We start from the raw sequence: 24,807 nt of genomic DNA, 5'->3' as shown, positions 1-24,807 counted from the left end.
GATTACAGATGAACAGTTTGGTGGCAAATCAACAGCTGAATTTGTACAAAGCCCTGGGGGAAAAGCAGTGTTTCGAGGAAATCTATCGACAGAATTACCTCAAGCTACAAGTGTCAAGTACAGTGGTATGTGTGCTATCAGGGCGCAGCCGCACAGGGTTAGTTACAGGCCACATAGACTTAACCCCTCTAACTCCCTTGAGTGACTAAGACAGAATCTCTCCTTACAATATCAAAACAATATCAAGCAGACGAGTGATGAGAATGAGAAATTATAAATTCATAGATTATAAGTAAATCAAATATCAAATTATCGGGAAAACATCATAGGAATTGTATGGTACACAGTAAGGAGAAATACTTATTAGATATTGGGATTTAAAGGGTTAAAGATAGCAGCCACGATGTAAATCTGTACTAATTTGGAAAAATCAATGAAGAACTTTTAATCCTTCAATATCATAAAATCATTTGAAGTTTGAGTGATTCAAGATTTTCATGAAATACAGACCCTGAAATAAAATATATTATCATATTGGCAGATAACAACTTGCCTTATATTGTGAAGAAAATTTTTTTAACTGCACTTTTTTTTCTCTAGATGATCCTGACATTTGATTCAGCAGTGATACAGTACTTAACCCTTTCACTCCCAAGATCTGATTCTCCCCTCTAGCTGCTTCACATTTCCTCTTAAATAAGTAACAAGAATTTGGTGTTAAATCAGGAAAACAACCTCTACTTGACAAGTTTAAGTATTCTCATTACCTCTTTGCTAGATGATGAATGGATTTTATTGGGAGAAGTTACATGTCCATCACTTCTGGGAGTTAAAGGGTTAAGGAGAATTTAGTTACAAGTCACTGTTAGGGATTAAAAGGTTAAGCAGGACCTTATAATTAGTAAATTAATGTTATTTCTTTCAAATCTTGGATCTAATAGTTTGGAAAGATGAAAAATATATATGTGCAAACACTCCTAACTGGGAATTATTTGGTTACTCTCCAGGATTGGAAAGGTGATGTTACTGCAAATGATGTAACAGATTATGATGGTATTGTAATGAGAGTGCGAGGTGATGGTAGAACATATGCACTGAACGTTCAAACGCAGAGCATCAGAGATGATGATATTCATCAATCTTTCTTTCATACAAGAGGAGGACCACTTTGGGAGACAGTAAAGGTACAGTTTTGAGAAAACATACACATAACTTTTACAGCAAACAGTAGGACTCTAAGGAATAACACTTGTGTTGTTATAGGGGGGTTAAGTTTCTAGAGAAACTGTGGAGCTGCGTCAATGGGGGGTATTAGAAGATAATTTGGATCTATCAACTGACGAAGGGCAAAGACTCAAAAGGTCAGCATAAGGAAATCTTTATGGCGGCCAACTTGCATTTTCTGTTCAGTTGGTAACACTAGATACGTCAGTTTAGGTAGTGTTTCCAACCCTTAAACTCAGAGGCTCTAACTTTTGGTTCTATCCATGAGCTGCTACCATCTCCATAAAATTATTTGGAGAATGTGGTATTATGTCAAGGAAACAATCTCTCGCTGATACTGAAGTTATCTACTCTCATTTCCTATTGAATGGATTGCATAAATTGGTACTTTTAGGAAAGTTTGCATATGTACATGTATATTCAAGTTTAAGAATGCACATAGGATGTATGTTGTAGTTTAAGATGATTCCTGGGTAAATTACTAAATACCAGAGGGAAGTGAAGAGCAACCAAAGTAAACTTGGAATTGCTAGTGAGAATTTGTATCTGAAAGGTTGCACAGGTTGCTCAAGCTCCAGCTGTGAGATGATCATCTTTCGTAATAAGCATTATGACATAAATGTAAGAGTTTTTATGGCAATATTTAACATTAACATTTACCATCTTCCCCAAACCCCAATCCCTTCCCCACCCACCTCTTCATGCACAAGCCACTGAATGAGACCTTTGTTCATTCAGGGCTCATAAAGCTAAGGCAATACAGTTACAACATTAGACAACAAGCATCATGATATGGTCATTCACTGTACTACATTTTCTAATGCAGTGAATACATTTCTTACCAGGTGCCATTCACAAAGTTTGTCCTGACCAATGCAGGTTACTTACAGGATCAACAGATGGCATTTCCAAGGATACGCACATTAGGCTTCACGTTAGCAGACTGGAACACAGGACCATTTCATTTAGAAATTGACTACATTAAGCTGGTTATGTTTATGTACCAACCAAAACATTTCAAGTACCACTGGCAAAGCAAAGTTTAGATTTTTTCCAATCCAGCTCCCTTTATGAAATTTTCCAAGTTTCCCATGACTGCTAAATGCTTCAGTGGGAAAATGCAAGTTTGAATTTGTTTGTATTGGCCTCTGTTCAGTCTCAATTTGGGCTTGTATTCACCGACTAAATATTTGATGTATTTTCATGTACAAAATAAATTTTGAATCGTAATCCAAACTTTACCCATTGCAAGTTACACGTGAAAAAGCTAAACAACACAGATAAACTTTTTCTTCAGAGCACTGTCCTTCAATTTAGTAAACAGGTAAATGATTCTCATGGAAATTTCAAATGCAGATGATGACAAGAAGTTTGGACACTTGGGTGTCAGTCTTTTTTTTTTCGGCCAGGAAAAGATGTGGTATGATTTCTGAAATAGCTTGCAAGCATAGCCTCATGATTAGCTTTTCAGCAAGAACGTTTTTTTTCTTTTCGCCAGCGGGAAAGTTTGACTCCTTGATACCAGACCCCCGGTAAACCTCTCCGATTCGTCTCCAACCTTCCCGCAGGCGGAAAAACGTTTATCCAGCAGCGCTCGCTAAGAATAAGAGCCTGCCCGCATGCTATTGTATTAACCTTTTACACCCTAACATCAGTATGCATATTCTCCTTACTGATCCCCATACATTTCCAAAGAGGCTGACAAGGAGAATTTGTCTAACAGTCAAGAGCTCCTATGGTTGTTGATCATCTACTCTATTCTCACGACCTTTATGTTTTATTCAGGGTGAAATGGTAAGGAGAAATTAGATGCTAGTCATTCTGAGGGGTTAAAGGATTAATCACGTCTTTCTCGTGTCTTTCTTTCCTGTTATTTTTTTGCGAAGATACCAGTCATGAGGCTTGCGCGCAACGATTTCCACTTGCAATGACTTATTTCTAATTTATGTTGGGCAACTCGATCACGTTTTTGAAAGTTCCTCAGAGTACATGTACGGTATGCAATTCTTTAGTCACCGTACCTGTGAAAAAATACGAGGTGACAGATAGACAGGTAATTGCAGAGAAAAACGGAAACGTAAACAGCCAACGAAACTACGTGGTATTTGCGTCATAACTGTTTTTGGTCGTATCGTTATCTTTTCAGAATTTTCAGTAATGGACTTCTTAAAGTAATATGAAAAAAAAAAAAGACAGGTTGAAATTATATCAAACGGACTTAAAAAAAATTTTGATAAATGCGTGTGAGGAATTTTGATTGTCGCAAATTACTTGATGTTCTTGTTTAGAACCCTCAGCTCTCACGTGAAAATTGTTTCAAACGCCCTAACAATTCTTAAGGAATTCTGTTCGTCGGTGAACCTTTTTATAATAAGTCCCCATGGAATGGGTGGACAAGCACTGAAAGCTAGCAGGTTTCACAAGCGTACTCCTTTCACGAAAGACTGTCTGAGAAGCTGCAAGAAGCACTCGGAAAATAGCAGGGTAATGGAGGGTTTGAAAGGCATAGAGGGCATTACTGACAGAAAGCTTGTTTGCGAAATGAAAGACGTGCTGAATAATTTGATTTCTCAGTTGTCAGCTGCCGGTCTTACAGTTCACGTGCTTCAAAATCGCGCTGTTGTCACGGAACGAAACGAACTGAGAGCGTTCAACGTTTTTGATGGAGAAACAGCCTTGCAGTTTGTGAATCAACCAGAGCATGCCGACAAGATTATTTCTTTCAATTCTGAACGATTTTACTGTCATACAGAGTACTTGGTTCTTAGAAGTCAGTATCTTCGGGCTCTATTTTGTGGGGTCTACCGCGAATCAAGCATGGACTTTATCTCCGTTCACCTTCCGGCGCCTGGAAATATGGAGCCTATTTTGCGCTTTATGTACTCGGGTATTGCAGAAGACGCGCTATTCGAAGCTCACGAAATGTTCAGCACGATTCAAAATGCAAATTTCTTGGGTGTCGAGGAACTGTTGACTAAGGCAGCCGAGAACTTCGCCTCGAGGTGGAAATTTTACGCCGTTTCTCCTCTGTTTAGGAGAAGCATCGTTGATTCTGAATTTTTATCATCGATTTTAGAGTTGGGAACAAAAAACAGCGTTTTCAGCATGGGAGATATGCTAAGAATTGTAGTTTGGTGGAATGAAGAGGAAGAAAGCCCAGAATGTAACTTTTCCGAGTCAATCCGTCTTCTTATGGAGCACAAATGCTTAGAGAAATCGGGCTTGATGGATTTGGAATGGGCGCTGGGCAAGAAACCTCCGCTGTTTTGCTTTATTGAACAGTCCGCGTTCCGCCCAGTGTATCAACGCGCGATCCAGAATTCCGCGCGCGCACTCGAGAAAATGCGTGTGCACGAGGACAAAATCAAGAGTCTTTCTCAATGCGTGCGGACATTGACGAGACAACTCGAGGAAGTCCGCTGTAACAGATGCCAAATGTTCCTTCCTCGGGCAGCCATGAAGACCAGAACCTGTATTGTGACGCGACATCAGGGAGAGTACGTGGTAAACAAGGGATGGAGTTGTTGCAGGCAGCTGATTAAGAGAAGCAAAGGATGTAAACCTGTCAGTTTGTCCAGGCACTGCATGTCTTTGAATGCAAGGGCAAGATGATTGACGTGGTTACCGTTGCTGTAACAATGCCAGAGCTCTGTGTAATGACAATAGAGAGTGATGTTATTCGTGATAACTTTGTGAGCCCCGCAGTTAGGAAAACCCTTTACATGACCCTCGCCAATTTATAGTGTTATTAGTCATTATTGATATATTATATACAAATACCATTTCTTAATTTCTTTTAGGCATTAAATTTCCTCTTGGCGAGTTTTAAATTAATTTAGATAGATATAAATTTTCTTTACAGAAGGAATTATTTCTTTTACGGTGTCTTTTACGAAATTGTCGAACATGAGTTTCGTTATTGACGTTTTACAATATTCAGATGAATTTTCAAAACTTCATAGGTTGTGACACGAGTTTTATTTCAATTTATTTTTAAAAACACAAATTTTCGTTGGACTTATTTTAAAACTTTTGAAAAATAGTTTTGAAAAACCATATTGATCGTCTTGGCGTATTTATTTGTATGAGACTAAGAATTTATTTTCGAACCCTTTCTGCTCTATCTTTGCCCAAATCTTTTTTTCCCGTTTTTAGAAATACTCCTCAACTCCTCACCACCCCTTCTCCCCCCCCCCCCCTAAATCTAGACGTGGCCTCTTATTGGCAAAGGAACATACAAAGATATGTATAGGATATGTTATTCTTCGCAAATCAAACACTTCTAGCATAGAATTGATTCCAACTAATTCATAGACAAATTAGATTGATTTAATCGAAATGGCGGAAATCTGTTTGAAATTTGATGGAACCGGGAGAACCAGCCAATTTAATACGTCGATCAATTCGAAGCTTCAACATCCCCCTTCCCCCCCCCCTTAGGCAACCCCTGGGCATTTGAACTTTTGAAAATTGTTTCATTCAAATTCCTGTCCGCTTGGGCCAAAATTGTGCCCCACCCAAGTGCCGAATTTGATGATCAACCATTGAAAATCAACCGAAAAGACAAAATCAGCGACCGTTACTTTCAGTATTCATCGACCAAGCTTCAAAACGTGAACGTTTTTGAAATTTTCTTCTAAGCCATGCCCTTCAGAAAGTGAACTCCTAACCTCGAATTGAAACACCTCGATGGTTAAGATAAACACGTGTGCTCCACCGGGCTCCTGACTGGATAGACTTGACACTTCCAGTTCAAATTCCTCACCCCAGCTAGGCAAGGTTCAAATTGTCCACCCCCGGGCAAGGACGACAGACCCGTGCATTGTCCGGAGGGGGAGGAGAATGTTGAAGCTTCTGATTGATCGGCGCATAATTCAGACGTAACCGTCCAAAATCTCACGGAACCTTTTACATAAGAACAGACACACAGCAAGTGGACCAATGGGAGGTTGGGATCTAGAAAGGATCTTTTTCCTGCTCAGTAACCGCGCCTTACTTTTGTCAGAATAGTCTCGTAGAGGAAATCTTTACTCAAAATTCACATATTTTTAACTAGATGGATAGAAAAATGGTGTCTTATTGCCGTGCTTGTGGGCTCTTACTGTTCCTTTCTCTATTTTCTTTGATAAAATCTGACGATACGCAGGCTGCGGGGATGCATAACCCTCTACACGATTCAAAACTAACACACGATAAAGAGTAAGTGTAAAATCCCTATAGTTAATAGTTTCAGGTATAATATTATTTGTTCTAAACCAATAATAAGGTTTCTGTCTCCCTTTGCGTAAGGTTTTTCGTATGTTATTTATTTTCAATCTATTTTCGAGCTAATTGTATCGTTTTATTCAGGAACCAACCACAAAATGACCGTAGCGTATTAACTTATTACACGTGTATTGTAGGAAGCCTTGTCCATCGATCAACTTTTTGATTTTGAAATAAGTAGTGTAAGATAACATCAATTGTGATGATCTGGAAAACAACTGGACTCTGAAATTTGGTTGGTACGAGCCAGCAGTTACGTATTGCCAATCCTCTCATTGTAGAATTCCCAAATATTTATCCTTTTCAGATTTACAATCCAGAATCATTTTTTCCCCTCTGAGATCTCACATGCAAGTCACAAATCTCCTTTCGGTAAAATTTCCGCACAGCCCCATACTATTGTAAAACAAATCTGTTTTCCCAATGGCAATGTAATTTTTTAGTCATTGTTTTCTCTATTCAAGAACTAAATGCATAATGAAGTATGGGGCTGTGCGGAAATTTTACCCTCCTTTTTTTGTAATTAGATAAATCTAGCATGCTAGAAAGACAATGGGAGATCCTCTGTTTAGTTTGTGTTGCAAATAGTGCACCTTTTTAATTAACTCCCAGAAAAGATTAACATGTAACTTCTTCCCATAATAGTTCCATGCATTAACCAGCAAACAGATTACAAGAATACCCAAAATCATCAGGTAGAAGTTGTTATCTTGGTCTAAAACCAAATTCTTGCTACTAATATACTGGGAGATGTGTAGCAGCCATAGGAGGGAATTAAGAATCATATCTTGAGAGTAAATGCACTAAGTCAAAAACATGGTAGCATACGTACTCTGACTGACATTTTTATTCAAATTGCAGCCATATCAAGGAACATCTTAAGGACGAAATTGACTTAAAGGATGAACAGATGTCTGACGAGGATCTCCAGTTCCACTACTTTAAACTGCATGACTATGACAATAACAACAAATTGGATGGAATTGAGCTAATGAATGCCATGACTCATTATCACGATGAAGAAGGTGAAGGAAAGAACCCACAGTATAGCGATGACGAAATGGGACACATGATAGATCAAATTTTAGATGAGGATGACCACAACAAAGACGGCTATATTGATTATCCAGAATTTGTAGCATCACAGAAGTCTTAACATAGAGAGATTGAATAATATATGTTTGTGTTTTTGAGAAAATAAATATGCAATGGTCAATTTGTTACTGGTGGTGTCCGTTATAACTTGAGCGGGAAGGAGACATCCTTTTTTCAGTGCCAACTTGTTTTCCAGTGTCTGCAAGGGACATTGGAAGTTCTAGGGGAAGGGAGGAGAGGAGAGATAGAGACAGAGAGGGAGGAGAGGGGCAGGCGACAGTAGAAAGTCCTTGGAACTCTTGGTGGGGGTCGCTATCAGGTTTTACAAACATGTACTTTAGAACACCTGTAGTTGTTGTTTTTTTAATTCTGAATTTGTTGTAGAGAAATAGAGCTTTCACATATATAACTAGTGCTATAGTCTATAAAATTTAAAATTGATCTGAAAATTTCACCATCATTCAAAGTTTAAAGGACAAATACTTAGACTGTTCACTCCTGTGGTCTCCTTGAGGACCACAATGGTTCAGAGCCATGTTCTTTTTAACCCTTTAACCCTTAAGAGTGACAAGCATCTAATTTCTCCTTACAATATCACCAACTAAACAAACTCTTGATTGTTAGACAAATTCTCCTTGTCAGCACCTTAGTAAATGTAAAGAGAGTAGAATGGAGAATATGAATACTGATGTTAGGGCGTAAAGGGTTAATACCTGCTGACACCCACCTTCAGCGAAAGTCCAGACAAGTGTGCTTGGATGTTTGGTTTCTCTACTCCCCCTCCCATACATGTGTGTCATACTTATGAATGGTACCAACTAAAGCTTCTAAATAAATTTTACATGCCAGGAAGAAGCTTTAGAAAGAGGGATGTCTCCTTCCTCAGACTTTCTCTACCAGACACCACTTAGATTATTTTTTAGCAGAACGACTATCAAAATTAATTACTTGGATGGATGTAAAAGAATGATGTTCAATGTAATCAGTTATGAAATATTGTAATTTTCTTCTTTTCAAAATCAGTCTCTTTAGTCTGAATTTTGCTGAACAAAAGTAAAATGTGTATCATACTTTGTCTATATGACAAAATCAGCCCTAAGATGTAGACAATTTTACTTGTCTTAATTGTTGACTGATATTTCTCAAGTCAAGGAATGGGCACTTCATTTACTGGTCACATTTAACCCTTTAATTCCCAAGATCTCATTAGTAATTCTCCTCACTGTCTGCCAGACAATTCTTATGATGTTACTTCAGGGAATTTGGTATTGGATCAACTAATTGTCCCCTTATCTATATTTTTCTTCATTCTCATCACTTATCTGCTCAACGCTGCATTGATCTTGTGAGGAGAAATTCATGTCTTGGACATTCGAGTGAGTTAAATAGCTAAGACATTTTTCTTCTTATATCTTTGTCCCATTCCCAGTTCTCAAATCACATTCCCAGTGATGCAACTGATATTCTCTCAAGCAAGCCCATGACTGGCCAACCTCAGTTTCTTTTTCATCTCTCTAAGACAAAATCTTCATTTGTTTCACATAGGGCTGCGGTACATTATTTTTTTTGGTTATATATGCTGCATTTAAAACTCTTCTACAGAGAACATGGATGATGGTAGTTCTGTGCCCTTAGTGAAAGTTTTAAGGGAAGGGCACAAGGTGGTTGTATTGTCCCTTAATTTGGGTCATTGTAAAGGGGGGGGGGTGGGTGTCGTGTGGAGGTGTGGAAAGTAAAGGTTACATTTTTGAAAGAACAAATTTTAACTGTCTCAATAATATGACAAGCAATGTTTTTTTGAAAGGTTTTTGTTTTTCAGTTCTGTATCTTGACTGAAATAGCAACACATATTTTTTCATTCCTCTCTCTATGGCCTTAAAGGCCAGAAATTCTTCTGAAATTCTTCAGGAACAAGCAAATTCTCAAGATATCCTCTCTTTAGCAACCAAAATAAATAATGTGAAATGACAGTTCCAGAACATACAACAAAATATGGACATTTTCATAGTTTTATTTAACCAGCACCAATATTACACATAAAAAATGATAAGCTCCTGTGTGGACTCTTAACTCTACATTACTGGTGATCCTTGGTTATTCCACCCTCCAAATATCCCAAAATGTAACTAGCTGTCCTTTGATTCCCAGACAATTCCCCCTTGTTTCCAGGCTGTTTTTGGAGCTGCAAGTACAATTTGGAAAAGCAACATCAAGTTTGATGGATCAGTTGTGAGACTAACCAACCCTTTGACCTGTAAGAGTGACTAGCATCTAATTTCTCCTAAAAACATTACCCCATGATCACATGTTAAGTCAGAAGAATAAAGGAAACGATCACTAACTAAAAAAGCTCTTGACTGTTCAACAAATTCTCCTTATCAGCACCTTAAGAAATGTATAGATAACAGTATGGAGAATATGCATCTTGACGTTAAAGGTGTAAAGGGCTAATCTTTTGAGTCAGTCATGCTTATGCTTCAAGTGATGATATTTTCTAACTCTAATGGATTAGGGAAAAAAAACTGATCCTGATTTGAATGGCACTATTCTCAGCAGAAATTACTTTATTTCTTACTTTCTCCAAGAACAGGGGTCTAAGTTCCAGTTGGTAATTAAAAATGTTAAACCAAGTTTGCGAATTTTATTCTCATGTTTAACCATTGCATGTTGCTTTTTTATTCATTTTTCAATTGTTTTTGTTCTATTTAAGGCTTCATATTTGTAAAAAAACCAATATTTATTTTAACCATCTCTGCTTATAGTCATAAAATCTCTTGGTTTCCAGCCCCATAAGGCAAAAGCAAAGAAGCTCAAAAATTGGCCAACACTAACCCTACATAGATATTCAGCGTCTCTTTGAGTATTCAACTCGATATCTCAGCAGCTGATTGGCGATATCAAACACACATAAGAAATTATCATAATTTTACACCTGTGCAGTTACAGCTTTTCTCAGGCTTAGAAATCTTTTCCACATGTTAAAAAATTTTTCCAACACAGAAATTTTCAATCAAAATTGATGTTTTGGATATATAACCATCTGCATACTTTTGAAAAGGTGAAGAGAGTTTTCCTCCTTACAGGAAAGGCTCAAAAGTTCTCACATCAATTCATAGTCTCCCGTACCTTAGTCACACTTCACTATGCACCTCTTCCCTTTCCTACTTTTTCCCTTGCAACTCTTCCCCTCGCCGCTTGGGGGCGGGTTGGTGCAGGTTCGGTACTTGTACATTTTGCCTCTCTTATTACACTTCTTGCCTTTACATTCACCATACTTACTCCAATTGGTCCACCCACCATCTACTGTAAATTTAAAATGAAACTAAATCAATGAATTTTAGACAAATATTTCCTTGGCGCATTGAAAATAGGAACCAAACGAATATATGTGAGTTTATAACATCTCTCAGGAAGTATGTCCTCTATGATTGAGTACAAAGAACGCGCGAAATAGAGTACAAAAATCTTGCGATATTGTACGGTCATTTGGACGGCTGGTTATTTTGTACTGTAAAAAACCAGTTTAACCAGTCCGCTGCGCACACTACGCTTCTCTATCTGCTTTGCTTTTCCCGCCTTGAGAGAAATGAGCTGAAAGACTTGGATAATAAATAACTTATTAAACGTTTTGGTGTGCAGTATAGCTGTGTAGTTTTACTCGTTGTTTGTTTTTTGTCTCGCCCTACGGGCTCACCGAAATACGGTACAACTGGAAAAATACTCAGCAATACTACACACGAAAACATCTCATAAGATATACAATTTGTACTCCACTCGAGCGTTGCTTGTACTTCATTTTTTTTAAAGGATGTGAGGTACCTACCATCACAAGGCTCCACATTACAAACCATTGTTTCCTTAGCTGACCCTGAACATTGGGCTCCACCTCCTGACGGAGGGGGATTGGTACAGGTTCGTGAGCGCTCCTTGATTCCACCTCCACAAGTGGCGCTGCATTCTCCAAAAGATCCGAATTCAGACCATCCACCATTAACTGCAGCTGAAATAAATAAGTTATTTCTAAAATAAGTAAGTTTTTTGATCGACATACGATTATTTTCATTGTGAATGATAAATTCAATCATATCATAATATGATCTTATCGCTGCTCTCATCTTGAGGAGCAAAGTATGAGTGTGAAATGAGACCCAATTATTGCAAATCTTGTCACCAGTGCCTTTCACCTTAATGGTTTGACATTTCATTTGAAATGCAGAAATATTCTGGGTTCTTTTATCTATCAGAGTTGCAATGGTTTGTTTCCTTTTACAGTTTCAATTTTACATCTTTCTTTAGTTAAATCTTGTACCCTTTTGATAAACTTAACGTATCACTCAGAGTCTTAAACTTCCCTCTTTTCTATAATTGTAAAGATTTTGAAGCACATAGAACGCAATACCTTTCTTCATGCTGCAGCATTTGAATTTTTCAATGCAGTAAAGGTGCTCACAGCCGCTTTTGTAGATTCCAGTCATGTAATAGCCATCCCGTTTGCATTCGCTCCAACCTTTCTTGTCGAACGAAATGCCAACATCCTCATCATAACAGTCATCATAAGCGTTCGGATGATTCTGTGGACGACAGCACTTGGACTCTTCGATGTTGTAAATATTTGTAGGATCGGTGATATAGATGCCCTCCATGTAATAGCCAGCAGGACACTGAGCCCAAACATTTTTTCTGAAAAAGAGAAGTGAAAAGGAAAAACGTAGGTTATAGAACAACTGAAATAGTGCTCAAACTTACTTTAATACCTCCACGCTATGGAAAGGATATCCGTGTTTTTGTAACCTGGTAGACCGTTACACTTCGAGCATTATTTTTGGATAGAGCTTCACTAGTTTATTTTAAAAGCCTAAATACGGCAAAACATAAGAGAGGACATTCTATTATGCGCTGAACAATTCGAATCTTCAACATCCCTCCCCCCCCCTCAGGCAACCAACGGACATTTGACCGTTGTCCGTGCTCGTGGGGGTGAGGAAATTGATCAGAAAGTGTCAGATCTTTCCAGCGAAATACAAGGGTTATATCTTCAAATATGCCAAGGTGTTTAGGGTAAATAGTTCACTTGTGCGAGCGAATCGCTCAGGAGAAAAGTGGGTCTACATGGTCTACGTTTTCAGGTTTGGTCCATGTGTAGAAAGTCACGGTCACTGATTTTGCCTCTTACGAATAAATTAGGCGGGGCATTTGGGCACAATTTTTGCCCCGGGTGACAGGTATTTAAAAAAATCTATCCTCACAATTTCAAATGCCCCGGGGGGTTGCCCGGAGGGATTTTGAAGCTTCGAATTCATCGAAGCATTACTTTCCATCAGAAAAGTTTAGAAAGCCAGAGTTTTGAAAGCCCTGTGATATTCAACCAGCACGACTCACCCGTCTAATGCGCTCCACCAGTTTGCGTTTGTGCAAGTTGACGGTTGATTAGCATAACTTGGTTCCTTAGCTCCGCAGCATTTTCCTTCCTCGATAAGCCAAAGGCCGTTGTTCCCCGATGGATCATTTCGCCAGAGTCCTTTGAGGAAAGTACGATCATTTGGACATACAGACCAACCTTTCTTGTCAAGACTTCCCCACCAATTTGCTGTGTCACAGCTCAGAATGGCGTCAGGTTGAATTATCAGCAGCATGCTGATAAAGTAAAGTGCGAGCCCAAACTTCATCCTGTAAAAAACCTTCTTTCAGGCAACCAAAGCGCAGATTAAAACGCTGGAGATCCGAAAGTTTGAAAAAAAAAGTCAAGTGGTTACAGGATTGCAATTTCGTCTGTCAATGTTATCGTAAGAAAGGGTAAATGGTTTGGTCGTCCCAAAATCTACAGAGAAAGATGAAAATAAGACCAGCCGTTTCCGGAAAGACGTGCTTGAGATACGCGATACCTCTTCATGTTTCTTCTTTCAGAAGTAATAAAAAAGCAACTCTTCATTAAAGTGATAACTTTTCCTAAAACCATTTCTTTAATCAAAAGATAAAGAAAAATTGGTTAAGTTGCCCAAATCATTTTAAAAAATTGTGATATCTATCCGCCAAGATTATGTTGTATTTGTGCTCAGGCCTGAATGCCCCGTGAAATCTATACCGTAATCAAATATTGGAGTTTTCAGTTTAATTCGAACACCTATCCTCTTTTCCTTTGTTGAGCATAATTTCACTTACATCAAAAGAAAAAAAGTAACGAGACAAGAGTGAGCGTACAAGAAAAAAGAACATAAATGTATCCAATAACATTTCACTCTGCGACTCTTCTCGTAAGAGCCAAATGCATTTAGGAAAGCTAACAGGAAGAGCATAAAATAACTAACAGAACATTTTCAATGGATAAATGGAAAGTACTGAAAATTTCTCTTACCTTTCTGCAAAAGGACCCGAATTTTGTCAGGAATACCAAGGAATAAAAGGGAATCCTTCTCTTCCTGCTTCAAACTCAAAACTGTTTGGTAAGGGTTGAGTATGTAGTTATTATCTTATTGGTAGTTGGGGTGCGTCTCATTTTTTCTGAAGCAATACCGTTCCCCAGCACTAGGGCATCAGAATAATTTCATGCATAAGAATCATGATGCTAAGGGCAGGGAATTTCTTGAGAGGAAGGGCCCTTTTGAAAACTTTATAATTAAAAGCTAGAAAAGCCATTTCTGGGGCCTTTTGGTGATAAATTTTGAGCAAAATTTAACGCCAGAATCTAAATGTTTACATTGCTCAAAAGCTACATGTTGAGTGGATGATTAAATTTCCGAATCTTTGTTAGCTTAAGGTTATTAAGAACGCATATATGGAAAAATGGAAAATTGATCTAGTAGCTTATTTGCTCAGGTCATAAAAATGTAACTCACTTTAGACGAGCACTTTTTCTCGTTCTCGAAACCCATAAGTGGTAAAACAAACTTTTTTTATTTGTCATTTATTTTGAAATTTTTAATCAAACAGTTGTAACGATGTTATTACAAATATTGTCGGTGTTGAAAATTAGTTACCTACTGGTGATGTTTTTAGAATGAATATAAACTTTTCTTTGAGCATAATTGATATCCTTTACCAGTAATTTCCCTTAATTGGCAATCAACCGCATGGACTTTGATACAATAAGGAAATGCTTTTCATGAAAAGCATTCCCTCTTTCTTTGTAATATCAACTTATGTAAACCCAGATCGTTAAAAAGATGGAAGGACGCTAAGATTTTAACCAAAATAAAAATGCTTATTTGCTCTCTAGCTTTTTTTAAAATTATTTATTCATATATATATATATATATTTTTTTTTTCTTCGTTTTTTATTAATTCAGACCAGTGAACAGTGCCAAGGAAGACGTCTTGTTGTGGTAGTTTCTCGTTTATTTGTTCATTCGATTGGCCTCCAGAATATAACAACACGCAATAACATACGTATTGAGGCGTTTCTTGTAACGTCCGTTCACATGTGTCAGTTATTAATAACTTCCATAAGAAGTTAAACTCAGGAGCAGGAATTTGTATATATGCTGTTTAATGTTCAACGAAACGCGTCGGAAAAAATAAACTTTAAAAATTTTTACAAATTATAAAACAATTATGGTATTTAACATGATACGAATGAAACTTCTCAGCATGACAACCCAATACAAGGTTATTAGATAATAATTTTCATGACTAATGAATGACATCTCTTTGTAACAACTAACTCACCAGGAGTGTGTGTTTGGCTAAGCGGCGCAGTTGCAACTGTGTGGGAGTGTTTTGATGATATACAATGAGTAAAATGATAAAAGTGAAAGAATAAAAGTGCCCCAATGGGTTTACACTGATCTCTTTAAGATCAGCGTATATTCACTTGTGACTGATTCGGCTGCAAAAATAGAAAAAAAAAATCCCACAAAACTATTGCTTAAAGCACACACGAATTCTCATCATCTATTAAGGCAACGATATTTGGCAAAATGTTCACAAGGATAGAGTTATTTGAAGATAATACTTTGTCGGTGAATAGTCTAAAGAGTTGTTCTCTTTCACAGCAGGTGATTTTCTTAGACAAGCACTTCTTCACGTTGCATAAAGTTTGTGTTGAAAGCTAATGATTATACACCAACGAAAGAATAACGCGCACACATTCACTATCAATTATCCAGTAGTTTTTTTCAATTTTCATTTCTCAACACCAATCTTAATTCGAACAAAGGTCCGACTCTATCGGATTATTCAAACAATAGCAGAAAAAATTATCATTGGTCAGCCATTGCCTTTGATCCTCAGCGTTACTTTCCTTTGTCTTTTTTTCTTGTTGAAAAATACATAATTTTCATATTAAGTCCTCAAGTTTAATGGAACAAATGATCGACGTCAGTTTGCCCTAAGAACGGTAGCACCTTAAGAAAGTAAATAATTTTTGGAATTCGATAGACTATCAAGGGTTATTAATATCGATCAATGCAATTTCTAGTGCTACGCAGCATACAAGATTTAAAGAATAGCCGACAGGTCTGATACCATCGAGAGCCACTGTCACTCGAGAACTGATCCTTTCTCAGCCATTCTTCAGAGTTAACATCAGACAGGGAAGGAGAGGTTGCCCAGCTATGGTCACGGCTATGGTCAATGCGCTCTTGAACTTGAACCGTGCAGAGAAAATATCGGGTCGACTCAAAAACATTGAGCCGTCTTCGATACTGAACCAAGGATTCAATTGTTTTAGCAGCCTTTATATTTTCGCAGAGAAAGGTGCTAAGGGCATTGGCACATCTTCTCTCTTGAAAATGTCTCCGGGAAATTCTAATTCTAACTTAAATCACCCTTAAGGCGATTCCTCATTATTGCATTGCGCATCCTGTACTGTGTATAAAAACACGTAATCAGGCGAATAAGCGCGCACGTTCTGAGAACACAGTATTGTTTTTCAATCAATGAAGCAGGTAAAGAGGTGCATAACATTAGCATATGAGAATGTTTATCCCTCGTCTTGAGGCTAATTATTGAAAGAAGTGCACACCTGCACACCTGTCTCAATGCTAATCAAAACTGTAAAATTTATCGTTGGTTTAGTAAACGTTTCGTTCTTCTTTCTAAGTAAAACATTTGTAATGGAAAACAATGACAAGGTAATATAAGAAGAGCTACGGCAGGCTCCCTTTTAAAATTTGATGAAAAAATTTTTAAACATGTTTGTAAATAGTATTAACTTAAATTGGAAAAACTACATTGCTCAAAGAAAGGCTAAACGTAGCCTAGAAATGAAAGGGAAATTTTGAAGCTCAACTAAATTGGTGGCTTGCAGTCATACGATTTACGTGGAGATCTATTTAAAGCTTTCGTTTTCGGTTCAAATGATTATATGAAAAGGACGCTGGGGAGATGTATCATTATTTTTCTGAGCGTTCAAGGCCCAAGAATAAAAACATAAGATTTTAGACGCAAGCGCTCAGCAGCTTATCCGTCAGCTCAGCAGTCCATGCTACGAATATTGGTTAAAAAGAGTACTATTTACAATAGAGAGCGAACTGCTGCTTCACTTTTAAAAGCTTGTAAGTCGTGCGGGTGCTTGTTTTTTGTTTTTTGTTTTTTTTTTGGTCCCACTGTCGTGACAACACGACAAGACACGACAAGACCTCTTCATTCTTTTAACATACTCAAAACTCGCTATCTTTCTCATTCCAGTCAAGTTATTTTCGTCAATAAATTTATTTAAGAACCACCCGTACAAGATGTCCTTTTTTATTGTTTTATTCTTTAAGATTTTTAATTTAAAGCACCCATGATGGATTATTTTTTTCGACACGCTCCCTTCATAAGTTGTCATTTTGTATAACGAGTTAAACTTTCAAATGTTACTGGCAGATGGTTTTAATCAGATCACCTGACAAAGGCTATTGTTTTGTAAAGATAAGATATGATTGGGAAAAAACGGTGAGGGGAGGGGTGGGTATGCTAAATCAATATGATCGTCACTCACCCAAAGAAAACAAGAATAAAAGACCAAGAAAATGGGATGGGGGGGGGGGGTCTCGGAGATTTTTATAATTTAGAATCATGTTTCTCCCTTATGGGATCGAATGTATACTTGTTTCATTACTGACAAAGCGCTAAATTTCAGTTATCCTTGGCTTGGTAAACGTTTCGTTTCTCTTTTTAAGTAAAGAATTTATGGTGAAAACCAATGAGTTGACGTAAGACGTGCTAATATTTTCTTTAAAACCTGTTTAAAAAATTTTAAACTCAATTGTATTGAAAAAGGAAAAAAACTGTAACCTGGCAAGCCACATGGATACTCCGTTTTTTTTCTTGCTCCACGCTCGTGATAACTCTAAAAACCTCTTCCTTTATCATTTACCGAGCTCAAAATTTGCCATCTTTCTTATCTCAATCTAAACACTTTTGGTCGTGGATTTATTTAAGAACCAAATCTACAAGATGCATTATTTTTGTTGTTTATTGCTCGCAAGGTCAGATAATTTCATCACAGCTTGCTCTACAGTAAGGAGGCCTGTCATTTTTATCGCCTGAGAGGTTTAAAGGTTTTTTGGGGGCAACACATGATTTTCATGAGAGAGGATCAGTCGTCGCCAACGGAGTGAAAAAGAGGTACTGTGGTACTGACTGGCCAACCTCAGTTTCTTTTTCATCTCTCTAAGACAAAATTTTCATTTGTTTCACATAGGGCTGCAGTACATTATTTTTTTTGGTTATATATGCTGCATTTAAAACTCTTCTACAGAGAACATGGATGATGGTAGTTCTGTGCCCTTAGTGAAAGTTTTAAGGGAAGGGCACAAGGTGGTTGTATTGTCCCTTAATTTGGGTCATTGTAAAGGAGGGGGGGGGGTGGGTGTCGTGTGAAGGGGTGTTGAGGTGTGGAAAGTAAAGGTTACATTTTTGAAAGAACAAATTTTAACTGTCTCCTCAATAATATGACAAGCAATGTTTTTTGAAAGGTTTTTGTTTTTCAGTTCTGTATCTTGACTGAAATAGCAACACATATTTTTTCATTCCTCTCTCTATGGCCTTAAAGGCCAGAAATTCTTCTGAAATTCTTCAGGAACAAGCAAATTCTCAAGATATCCTCTCTTTAGCAACCAAAATAAATAACGTGAAATGACAGTTCCAGAACATACAACAAAATATGGACATTTTCATAGTTTTATTTAACCAGCACCAATATTACACATAAAAAATGATAAGCTCCTGTGTGGACTCTTAACTCTACATTACTGGTGATCCTTGGTTATTCCACCCTCCAAATATCCCAAAATGTAACTAGCTGTCCTTTGATTCCCAGACAATTCCCCCTTGTTTCCAGGCTGTTTTTGGAGCTGCAAGTACAATTTGGAAAAGCAACATCAAGTTTGATGGATCAGTTGTGAGACTAACCAACCCTTTGACCTGTAAGAGTGACTAGCATCTAATTTCTCCTAAAAACATTACCCCATGATCACATGTTAAGTCAGAAGAATAAAGGAAACGATCACTAACTAAAAAAGCTCTTGACTGTTCAACAAATTCTCCTTATCAGCACCTTAAGAAATGTATAGATAACAGTATGGAGAATATGCATCTTGACGTTAAAGGTGTAAAGGGCTAATCTTTTGAGTCAGTCATGCCTATGCTTGGAGTGATGATATTTTCTAACTCTAATGGACTAGGAAAAAATAACTGATCCTGATTTGAATGGCACTATTATCAGCAGAAATTACTTTATTTCTTACTTTCTCCAAGAACAGGGGTCTAAGTTCCAGTTGGTAATTAAAAATGTTAAACCAAGTTTGCGAATTTTATTCTCATGTTTAACCATTGCATGTTGCTTTTTTATTCATTTTTCAATTGTTTTTGCTTTATTAAAGGCTTCATATTTGTACAAAAACCAATGTTTATTTTAACCATCTCTGCTTATAGTCATAAAATCTCTTGGTTTCCAGCCCCATAAGGCAAAAGCAAAGAAGCTCAAAAATTGGCCAACACTAACCCTACATAGATATTCAACGTCTCTTTGAGTATTCAACTCGATATCTCAGCAGCTGATTGGCGATATCAAACACACATAAGAAATTATCATAATTTTACACCTGTGCAGTTACAGCTTTTCTCAGGCTTAGAAATCTTTTCCACATGTTAAAAAATTTTTCCAACACAGAAATTTTCAATCAAAATTGATGTTTTGGATATATAACCATCTGCATACTTTTGAAAAGGTGAAGAGAGTTTTCCTCCTTACAGGAAAGACTCAAAAGTTCTCACATCAATTCATAGTCTCCCGTACCTTAGTCACACTTCACTATGCACCTCTTCCCTTTCCTACTTTTTCCCTTGCAACTCTTCCCCTCGCCGCTTGGGGGCGGGTTGGTGCAGGTTCGGTACTTGTACATTTTGCCTCTCTTATTACACTTCTTGCCTTTACATTCACCATACTTACTCCAATTGGTCCACCCACCATCTACTGTGAATTTAAAATGGAACTAAATCAATGAATTTTAGACTAATATTTCCTTGGCGCATTGAAAATAGGAACCAAACGAATATATGTGAATTTATAACATCTCTCAGTAAGTATGTCCTCTATGATTGAGTACAAAGAACGCGCGAAATAGAGTACAAAAATCTTGCGATATTGTACGGTCATTTGGACGGCTGGTTATTTTGTGCTGTAAAAAACCAGTTTAACCAGTCCGCTGCACGCACTACGCTTCTCTATCTGCTTTGCTTTTCCCGCCTTGAGAGAAATGAGCTGAAAGACTTGGACAATAAATAACTCATTAAACGTTTTGGTGTGTAGTAACGCTGTGTAGTTTTACTCCTTGTTTGTATTTTGTCTCGCCTTACGGGCTCACCGAAATACGGCACAACTGGTAAAATACTCAGCAAAAGAAAGACTTGGATAATAAATAACTTATTAAACGTTTTGGTGTGCAGTATCGCTGTGTAGTTTTACTCGTTGTTTGTTTTTTGTCTCGCCCTACGGGCTCACCGAAATACGGCACAACTGATAAAATACTCAGCAATACTACACACGAAAACATCTCATAAGATATACAATTTGTACTCCACTCGAGCGTTGCTTGTACTTCACCTTGTGAAGTTGGATAATAATAGCCTATAGTACGATTAGTAGACGCTGAGAAAAGATATTTGAAGTCACTTTTTAAAGGATGTGAGGTACCTACCATCACAAGGCTCCACATTACAAACCATTGTTTCCTTAGCTGACCCTGAACATTGGGCTCCACCTCCTGACGGAGGGGGATTGGTACAGGTTCGTGAGCGCTCCTTGATTCCACCTCCACAAGTGGCGCTGCATTCTCCAAAAGGTCCGAATTCAGACCATCCACCATTAACTGCAGCAGAAATAAATAAAATATATATATATTATTATAATATCTCGCCCTCCCCATCGCGCAAATAATGACCCCCCTCCTCCCCCCATGTGCAATACCTCATAGAGTTTTACTTACTTGGGCACCCTCCACCATTACAAGACCTTGTTTCTCTGTTTTCACCTGAACATTGCGCCCCGCCGCCGGAAGGAGGAGGATTGGTACAGGAGCGTACGCGCTCTTGATATCCAATTCCGCAAGAGGCACTACATTGGCCCCAAAGTCCAAACATACTCCACCCTCCATTGACTGCAAGCGTAAAAGTTTTTCACATTATCTTGAGCGAGTTTTATACTTTATCACATCTGTAGACAGTAAGGGTTTCTACGTGAAAGAAGCCTCCTGTACTTGTAATGAAGAAAAACACTCTTACCAGGGCAAGCATGGCCACCACAGTATCTTGTTTCTTTGCTTTCTCCGTTGCATTGAGCCCCACCGAGTGATGGAGGAGGATTGGTACAGCTGCGCGTGCGTTCTTGCTGTGCATGCTGTCCACAAGTAGCGCTGCATTGTCCCCAGTTTCCCCAGTTGCTCCATCCACCATTAACAGCACCTTAAAAAACAAAATATACTGATAGTCAGCTTTTGAAATTTTAGCACTTTTGTAAAGAAATCATTTCACTTGTGATTATAATTTGATTATGTTTCTAGGAAAGTCTTCGATTGCGAAGCTTCACCCCATTCGTTGATGAATACGGGCTTCAATTTATGCTGCAATAATTCTTCAATTTTTCGCTGATTTCTGAGCTCAGAATTACTTATGCTATTGTAATGATAATTCAGAGGTGGTATAATTTCAGGGTATAATGGGTATAATGTGGTTTTAACCACCCAATTTGTCTAAATTGTACGGATACGGTTAAAAAAGGGCGATCATAAAAGGACTTTGTCAATGTTAAAGAATGTGTTTTCTCGTAGTGACAAGAATAATACGAAATGATTCCTGTGATACAGGTTATACCACCCAAAGTTCAGCGTCTCACGGCAATATAAAAACTATCATTAAATTGAAAATGAATTTAACTGTTATTTTGGGAAATACCGTTAAAAATTAAGGGGGGGGGAGGTAAGGGGGTATTAAAAAATAAATTATTTTCATCAACACAGTGATATCAATTGGCCACCATATAAAGTTTCTGAAGCTGACGTTTCGAGCGTCAGCTCTTCATCATTCGCTCTACCTTTAAAGATTGATTCGAAATGAAAATAGAGAACGTTTACCTAACTTCATCTGGCAGCATCTGAGCTTTTCCAGGCAGTAAAGTTGATTGCAGTCACTTTTGTAAATACCCACCAAGTAATAGCCCAATTGCTTGCAGAACGCCCAACCTTTATTGTCAAACTTATAAGTGTAGTCTTCATCGTAGCAGTGTTCAAAACTGTTTGGATGACCCTGTGGGTGGCAACATTTTGCCTCGTCAATGTTGTTTAGATAGGCTGGTGGACCAGCGCCGAGCCTTACGCCCTGCATGTAATAACCGGCAGGACACAGAGCCCAGACATATTTTCTGGAATGGAAAAGAAATATCTATATAGTTCTCTTTATCATAAACGTATATTTTTTCTGCGGTGTTAGACAGCATGAAAACTAGTTCTACCCGTGGTGCGCGGCCACTTAATATCTGCGCATGTCGAAAGTTGTTTGTTAATAGAGAGAAACAATACTAACATTGCACATTTGAATATGGAAGTATTTTCTGTCCGTAACAGTAGCATATCTGTAACAATAATTGGTGTACTAATTAAGAAATAGATTCCAAGTTACCGTGCGTCTGTTTAGTAATAGATCGCAGATGACGTCAAAATGTGGTAAGAACAAAAAAGTGGCACACGAGGCGCAGCCGAGTGTGTCACTGATGCTCTTTACCACATTTTGACGTCCTCTGTGATCTATTACTGAACAGACGCACGGCAACTTCAAATCTATTTGTTTTATATAATAAATAATTTAAAAAGTTTTAATGATGACGTCATCTATACATCTGTCCTCCAATAGATCATAAGTGAGAACCAATCAGAATGCGTGTATAACTGAGCTTATTATATAATATGTTTTATCTTCACACTCGAAGAAATGCCCAAATAGATGATATTTCTAACCACAATCGTCTCTTCCTTTCCCTTTCCCTTTCCTCTTATTGTATTATTTCATATTAACGTGCTGCGCGTGATTCGATAACTAAGCCAATCCAGTCCACAAATTTGAACTTGGCATTCGAAACTGACGTGGAAACTTCCATTCATTATTTTTTATTCTTGAGTTGAGTTGTTTTTTCAAATTTTTTGTTGACGCATGAATTTGTCACGTGTTTTTTGGAACCAAAGGCCCATTGAAGTCTTTATTTAAATCGAGTTGGACTCTAGCCATTTTTCGATACACGATTTTTATCACTTATTACTATGAAGGTATGTTTTTTCTTCTTTCAGTAAAGCTGAAATTAACAAATCGTTCTACCTTATTCATTGCAAAGTATAGTTACGGGGTTAAGATTGAAGTTATGTTATTATTTTCCTCAAATTGCTCACCTATCAAAAGTCTGCGCCCAATTTGCATTTAAGCACGTTGAAGGTTGTTTGTGATAGGCTGAAATAAAAGCGTTACAGCATCTTGCAGTTTCAATGCGCCCAACTCTCTCGTCTCCAGGTTTGTTATCGTTTCTCCACAATCCCTTGAGATAAGTTCTAGAATCGGGACAAGTGGACCACCCCACTCGGTCTAGGCTTGATTGCCAGCTGATATCCGAACACTGGCCATAGCTAAGATCAACGTGGGAAATCATCAATACGCTGATAAGTTGAATGGCAAAAACGCACCGCATCCTGAATCTGAAGCGAAAAAGACGGTGTCATTAATGTCTACTGTAGATTACCTTGATTTTTGACTTGCTGCTCTGTGAAATGATACACCTTCACGGTACAGTAAAGGATCTGGCTGAGAAACTTAATTTGCTTTAAAAACCTCCCACGGATACATGATCGCCATATTATAAAACGTAATGTAAAATATTGTTAGAGTGATGTTGCCGAGAAGCTCTGCACTCAGAGTGATAAGCAAAGATACATGAAAATAACATTCGCGTCCAAGCAAGGTGCCAGTAATTAGCCTTAAGGTAGAATTTTGTGATGTAGGCGCTTTTATTTTCTTATTTGTTTGCTTACTTTCAGCTTGCAGAAATGAGTACCTTGCAATGGATACCTTTGGACCTCGAACGCTCTCGCCAGATATAATTCTTAAGACCCAATTATAAATCATTTTACATGTACTTGGATGACTTGTTAAAATTATTGATTCATCTCTATTAGGGGTGCAATCGCTATAGGTTTGTCGGAATACATGGCAGGAAAAAACAAGAGTTGAGAGACTTTTGGAGAATTCAGTAATTTTAAGCACTTAGCGATGTGTCTGCACTTAAGATCAGGAGAAACTTCACCAGCAAGTAATGCTACCATTACATCCACTCTAGTGTAAAACTTAAGTAACTATAATACATGGTCCTTATAGCTCACCCAGAAACGTAAGGTATATGAAGCAGTTATCTTAAAAAAATTTATGCTTCAAGTTTCAATTCACGAATGAATTTTGATAGCCTTCGACATATGTTATCTTCCTTACCTGCTTTTTGGTCTGAGACGTACAATTCGGGATCTGACTAAGTACAACGGTACTTTTCAAGCCTAACGAGCCAATGGAATGACTCAAAATGTTGCCTTTTCTTTGGCTAATGATCAGCTGATTTTGCTAATAGATGTTTAATTAAGGTTGACGTGGCCCAAAGAGTTTTCTTATATGTATTGAATTTCTTAGAGATCAATTCATAATTAGTATCTTTTATACTATCTCATCTGTACACCCAAGAGGCGGTCACAGATGAAAATTAAATCAATTTTGGAA

At 37.7% G+C, this 24,807-nt stretch overlaps 4 protein-coding genes across 4 annotated transcripts; 3 read left to right on the top strand and 1 right to left on the bottom strand.

Moving 5' to 3' along the window:
* Positions 1–8: 8 nt before the first annotated feature.
* LOC113676013 (complex I intermediate-associated protein 30, mitochondrial) lies at positions 9–2,460 on the top strand. The gene is made up of 3 exons (XM_089211798.1): positions 9–125; positions 1,008–1,184; positions 2,070–2,460. The coding sequence occupies exons 1-3, from the start codon at positions 9–11 to the stop codon at positions 2,268–2,270; spliced, it is 495 nt and encodes a 164-aa protein (XP_089067924.1). The 3' UTR covers positions 2,271–2,460.
* Positions 2,461–3,667: 1,207 nt separating this feature from the next.
* On the top strand, positions 3,668–4,951 carry LOC113675812 (uncharacterized). Its single transcript, XM_027192445.2, has one exon. The coding sequence runs from the start codon at positions 3,712–3,714 to the stop codon at positions 4,834–4,836; it is 1,125 nt and encodes a 374-aa protein (XP_027048246.2). The 5' UTR covers positions 3,668–3,711; the 3' UTR covers positions 4,837–4,951.
* Positions 4,952–6,207: 1,256 nt separating this feature from the next.
* Positions 6,208–7,705, top strand: LOC113677124 (multiple coagulation factor deficiency protein 2 homolog). Its single transcript, XM_027193914.2, has 2 exons — positions 6,208–6,423; positions 7,351–7,705. Exons 1-2 carry the CDS (start codon positions 6,281–6,283, stop codon positions 7,643–7,645), a joined length of 438 nt encoding a protein of 145 aa, XP_027049715.2. The 5' UTR covers positions 6,208–6,280; the 3' UTR covers positions 7,646–7,705.
* A 1,874-nt stretch (positions 7,706–9,579) lies between these two features.
* LOC113664800 (coadhesin) lies at positions 9,580–24,523 on the bottom strand. Its single transcript, XM_089211795.1, has 9 exons — positions 24,423–24,523; positions 23,442–23,741; positions 22,137–22,423; positions 21,289–21,468; positions 20,994–21,164; positions 20,706–20,876; positions 11,408–11,578; positions 10,711–10,887; positions 9,580–9,766 (listed from the first exon to the last, which is right to left on the bottom strand). The coding sequence occupies exons 2-8, from the start codon at positions 23,732–23,734 to the stop codon at positions 10,712–10,714; spliced, it is 1,449 nt and encodes a 482-aa protein (XP_089067921.1). The 5' UTR covers positions 23,735–23,741; positions 24,423–24,523; the 3' UTR covers positions 9,580–9,766; position 10,711.
* Between the last annotated feature and the right edge of the window lie 284 nt (positions 24,524–24,807).

Source organism: Pocillopora damicornis, chromosome 7 (genome assembly GCF_964200805.1).
Source record: "Pocillopora damicornis chromosome 7, jaPocDami1.2, whole genome shotgun sequence".
In the NCBI taxonomy this organism is placed as follows: domain Eukaryota; kingdom Metazoa; phylum Cnidaria; class Anthozoa; order Scleractinia; family Pocilloporidae; genus Pocillopora; species Pocillopora damicornis.
This window is presented reverse-complemented; position numbering and strand designations above follow the sequence as displayed.

Excerpts from the sequence above, each read along its gene's own strand:
- LOC113676013 (XM_089211798.1), top strand. The coding sequence starts at position 9 with ATGAACAGTTTGGTGGCAAATCAACAGCTGAATTTGTACAAAGCCCTG. Across the intron at positions 126-1,007 it reads TACAAGTGTCAAGTACAGTG|GATTGGAAAGGTGATGTTAC; the intron begins GTATGTGTGCTA and ends GTTACTCTCCAG. Across the intron at positions 1,185-2,069 it reads CACTTTGGGAGACAGTAAAG|GTGCCATTCACAAAGTTTGT; the intron begins GTACAGTTTTGA and ends ATTTCTTACCAG.
- LOC113675812 (XM_027192445.2), top strand. The coding sequence starts at position 3,712 with ATGGAGGGTTTGAAAGGCATAGAGGGCATTACTGACAGAAAGCTTGTT.
- LOC113677124 (XM_027193914.2), top strand. The coding sequence starts at position 6,281 with ATGGATAGAAAAATGGTGTCTTATTGCCGTGCTTGTGGGCTCTTACTG. Across the intron at positions 6,424-7,350 it reads AAACTAACACACGATAAAGA|CCATATCAAGGAACATCTTA; the intron begins GTAAGTGTAAAA and ends TTCAAATTGCAG.
- LOC113664800 (XM_089211795.1), bottom strand. The coding sequence starts at position 23,734 with ATGCGGTGCGTTTTTGCCATTCAACTTATCAGCGTATTGATGATTTCC. Across the intron at positions 21,469-22,136 it reads ATGCTGCCAGATGAAGTTAG|GTGCTGTTAATGGTGGATGG; the intron begins GTAAACGTTCTC and ends TTGTTTTTTAAG. Across the intron at positions 20,877-20,993 it reads TAATGGTGGAGGGTGCCCAA|TTAATGGTGGATGGTCTGAA; the intron begins GTAAGTAAAACT and ends TTTCTGCTGCAG.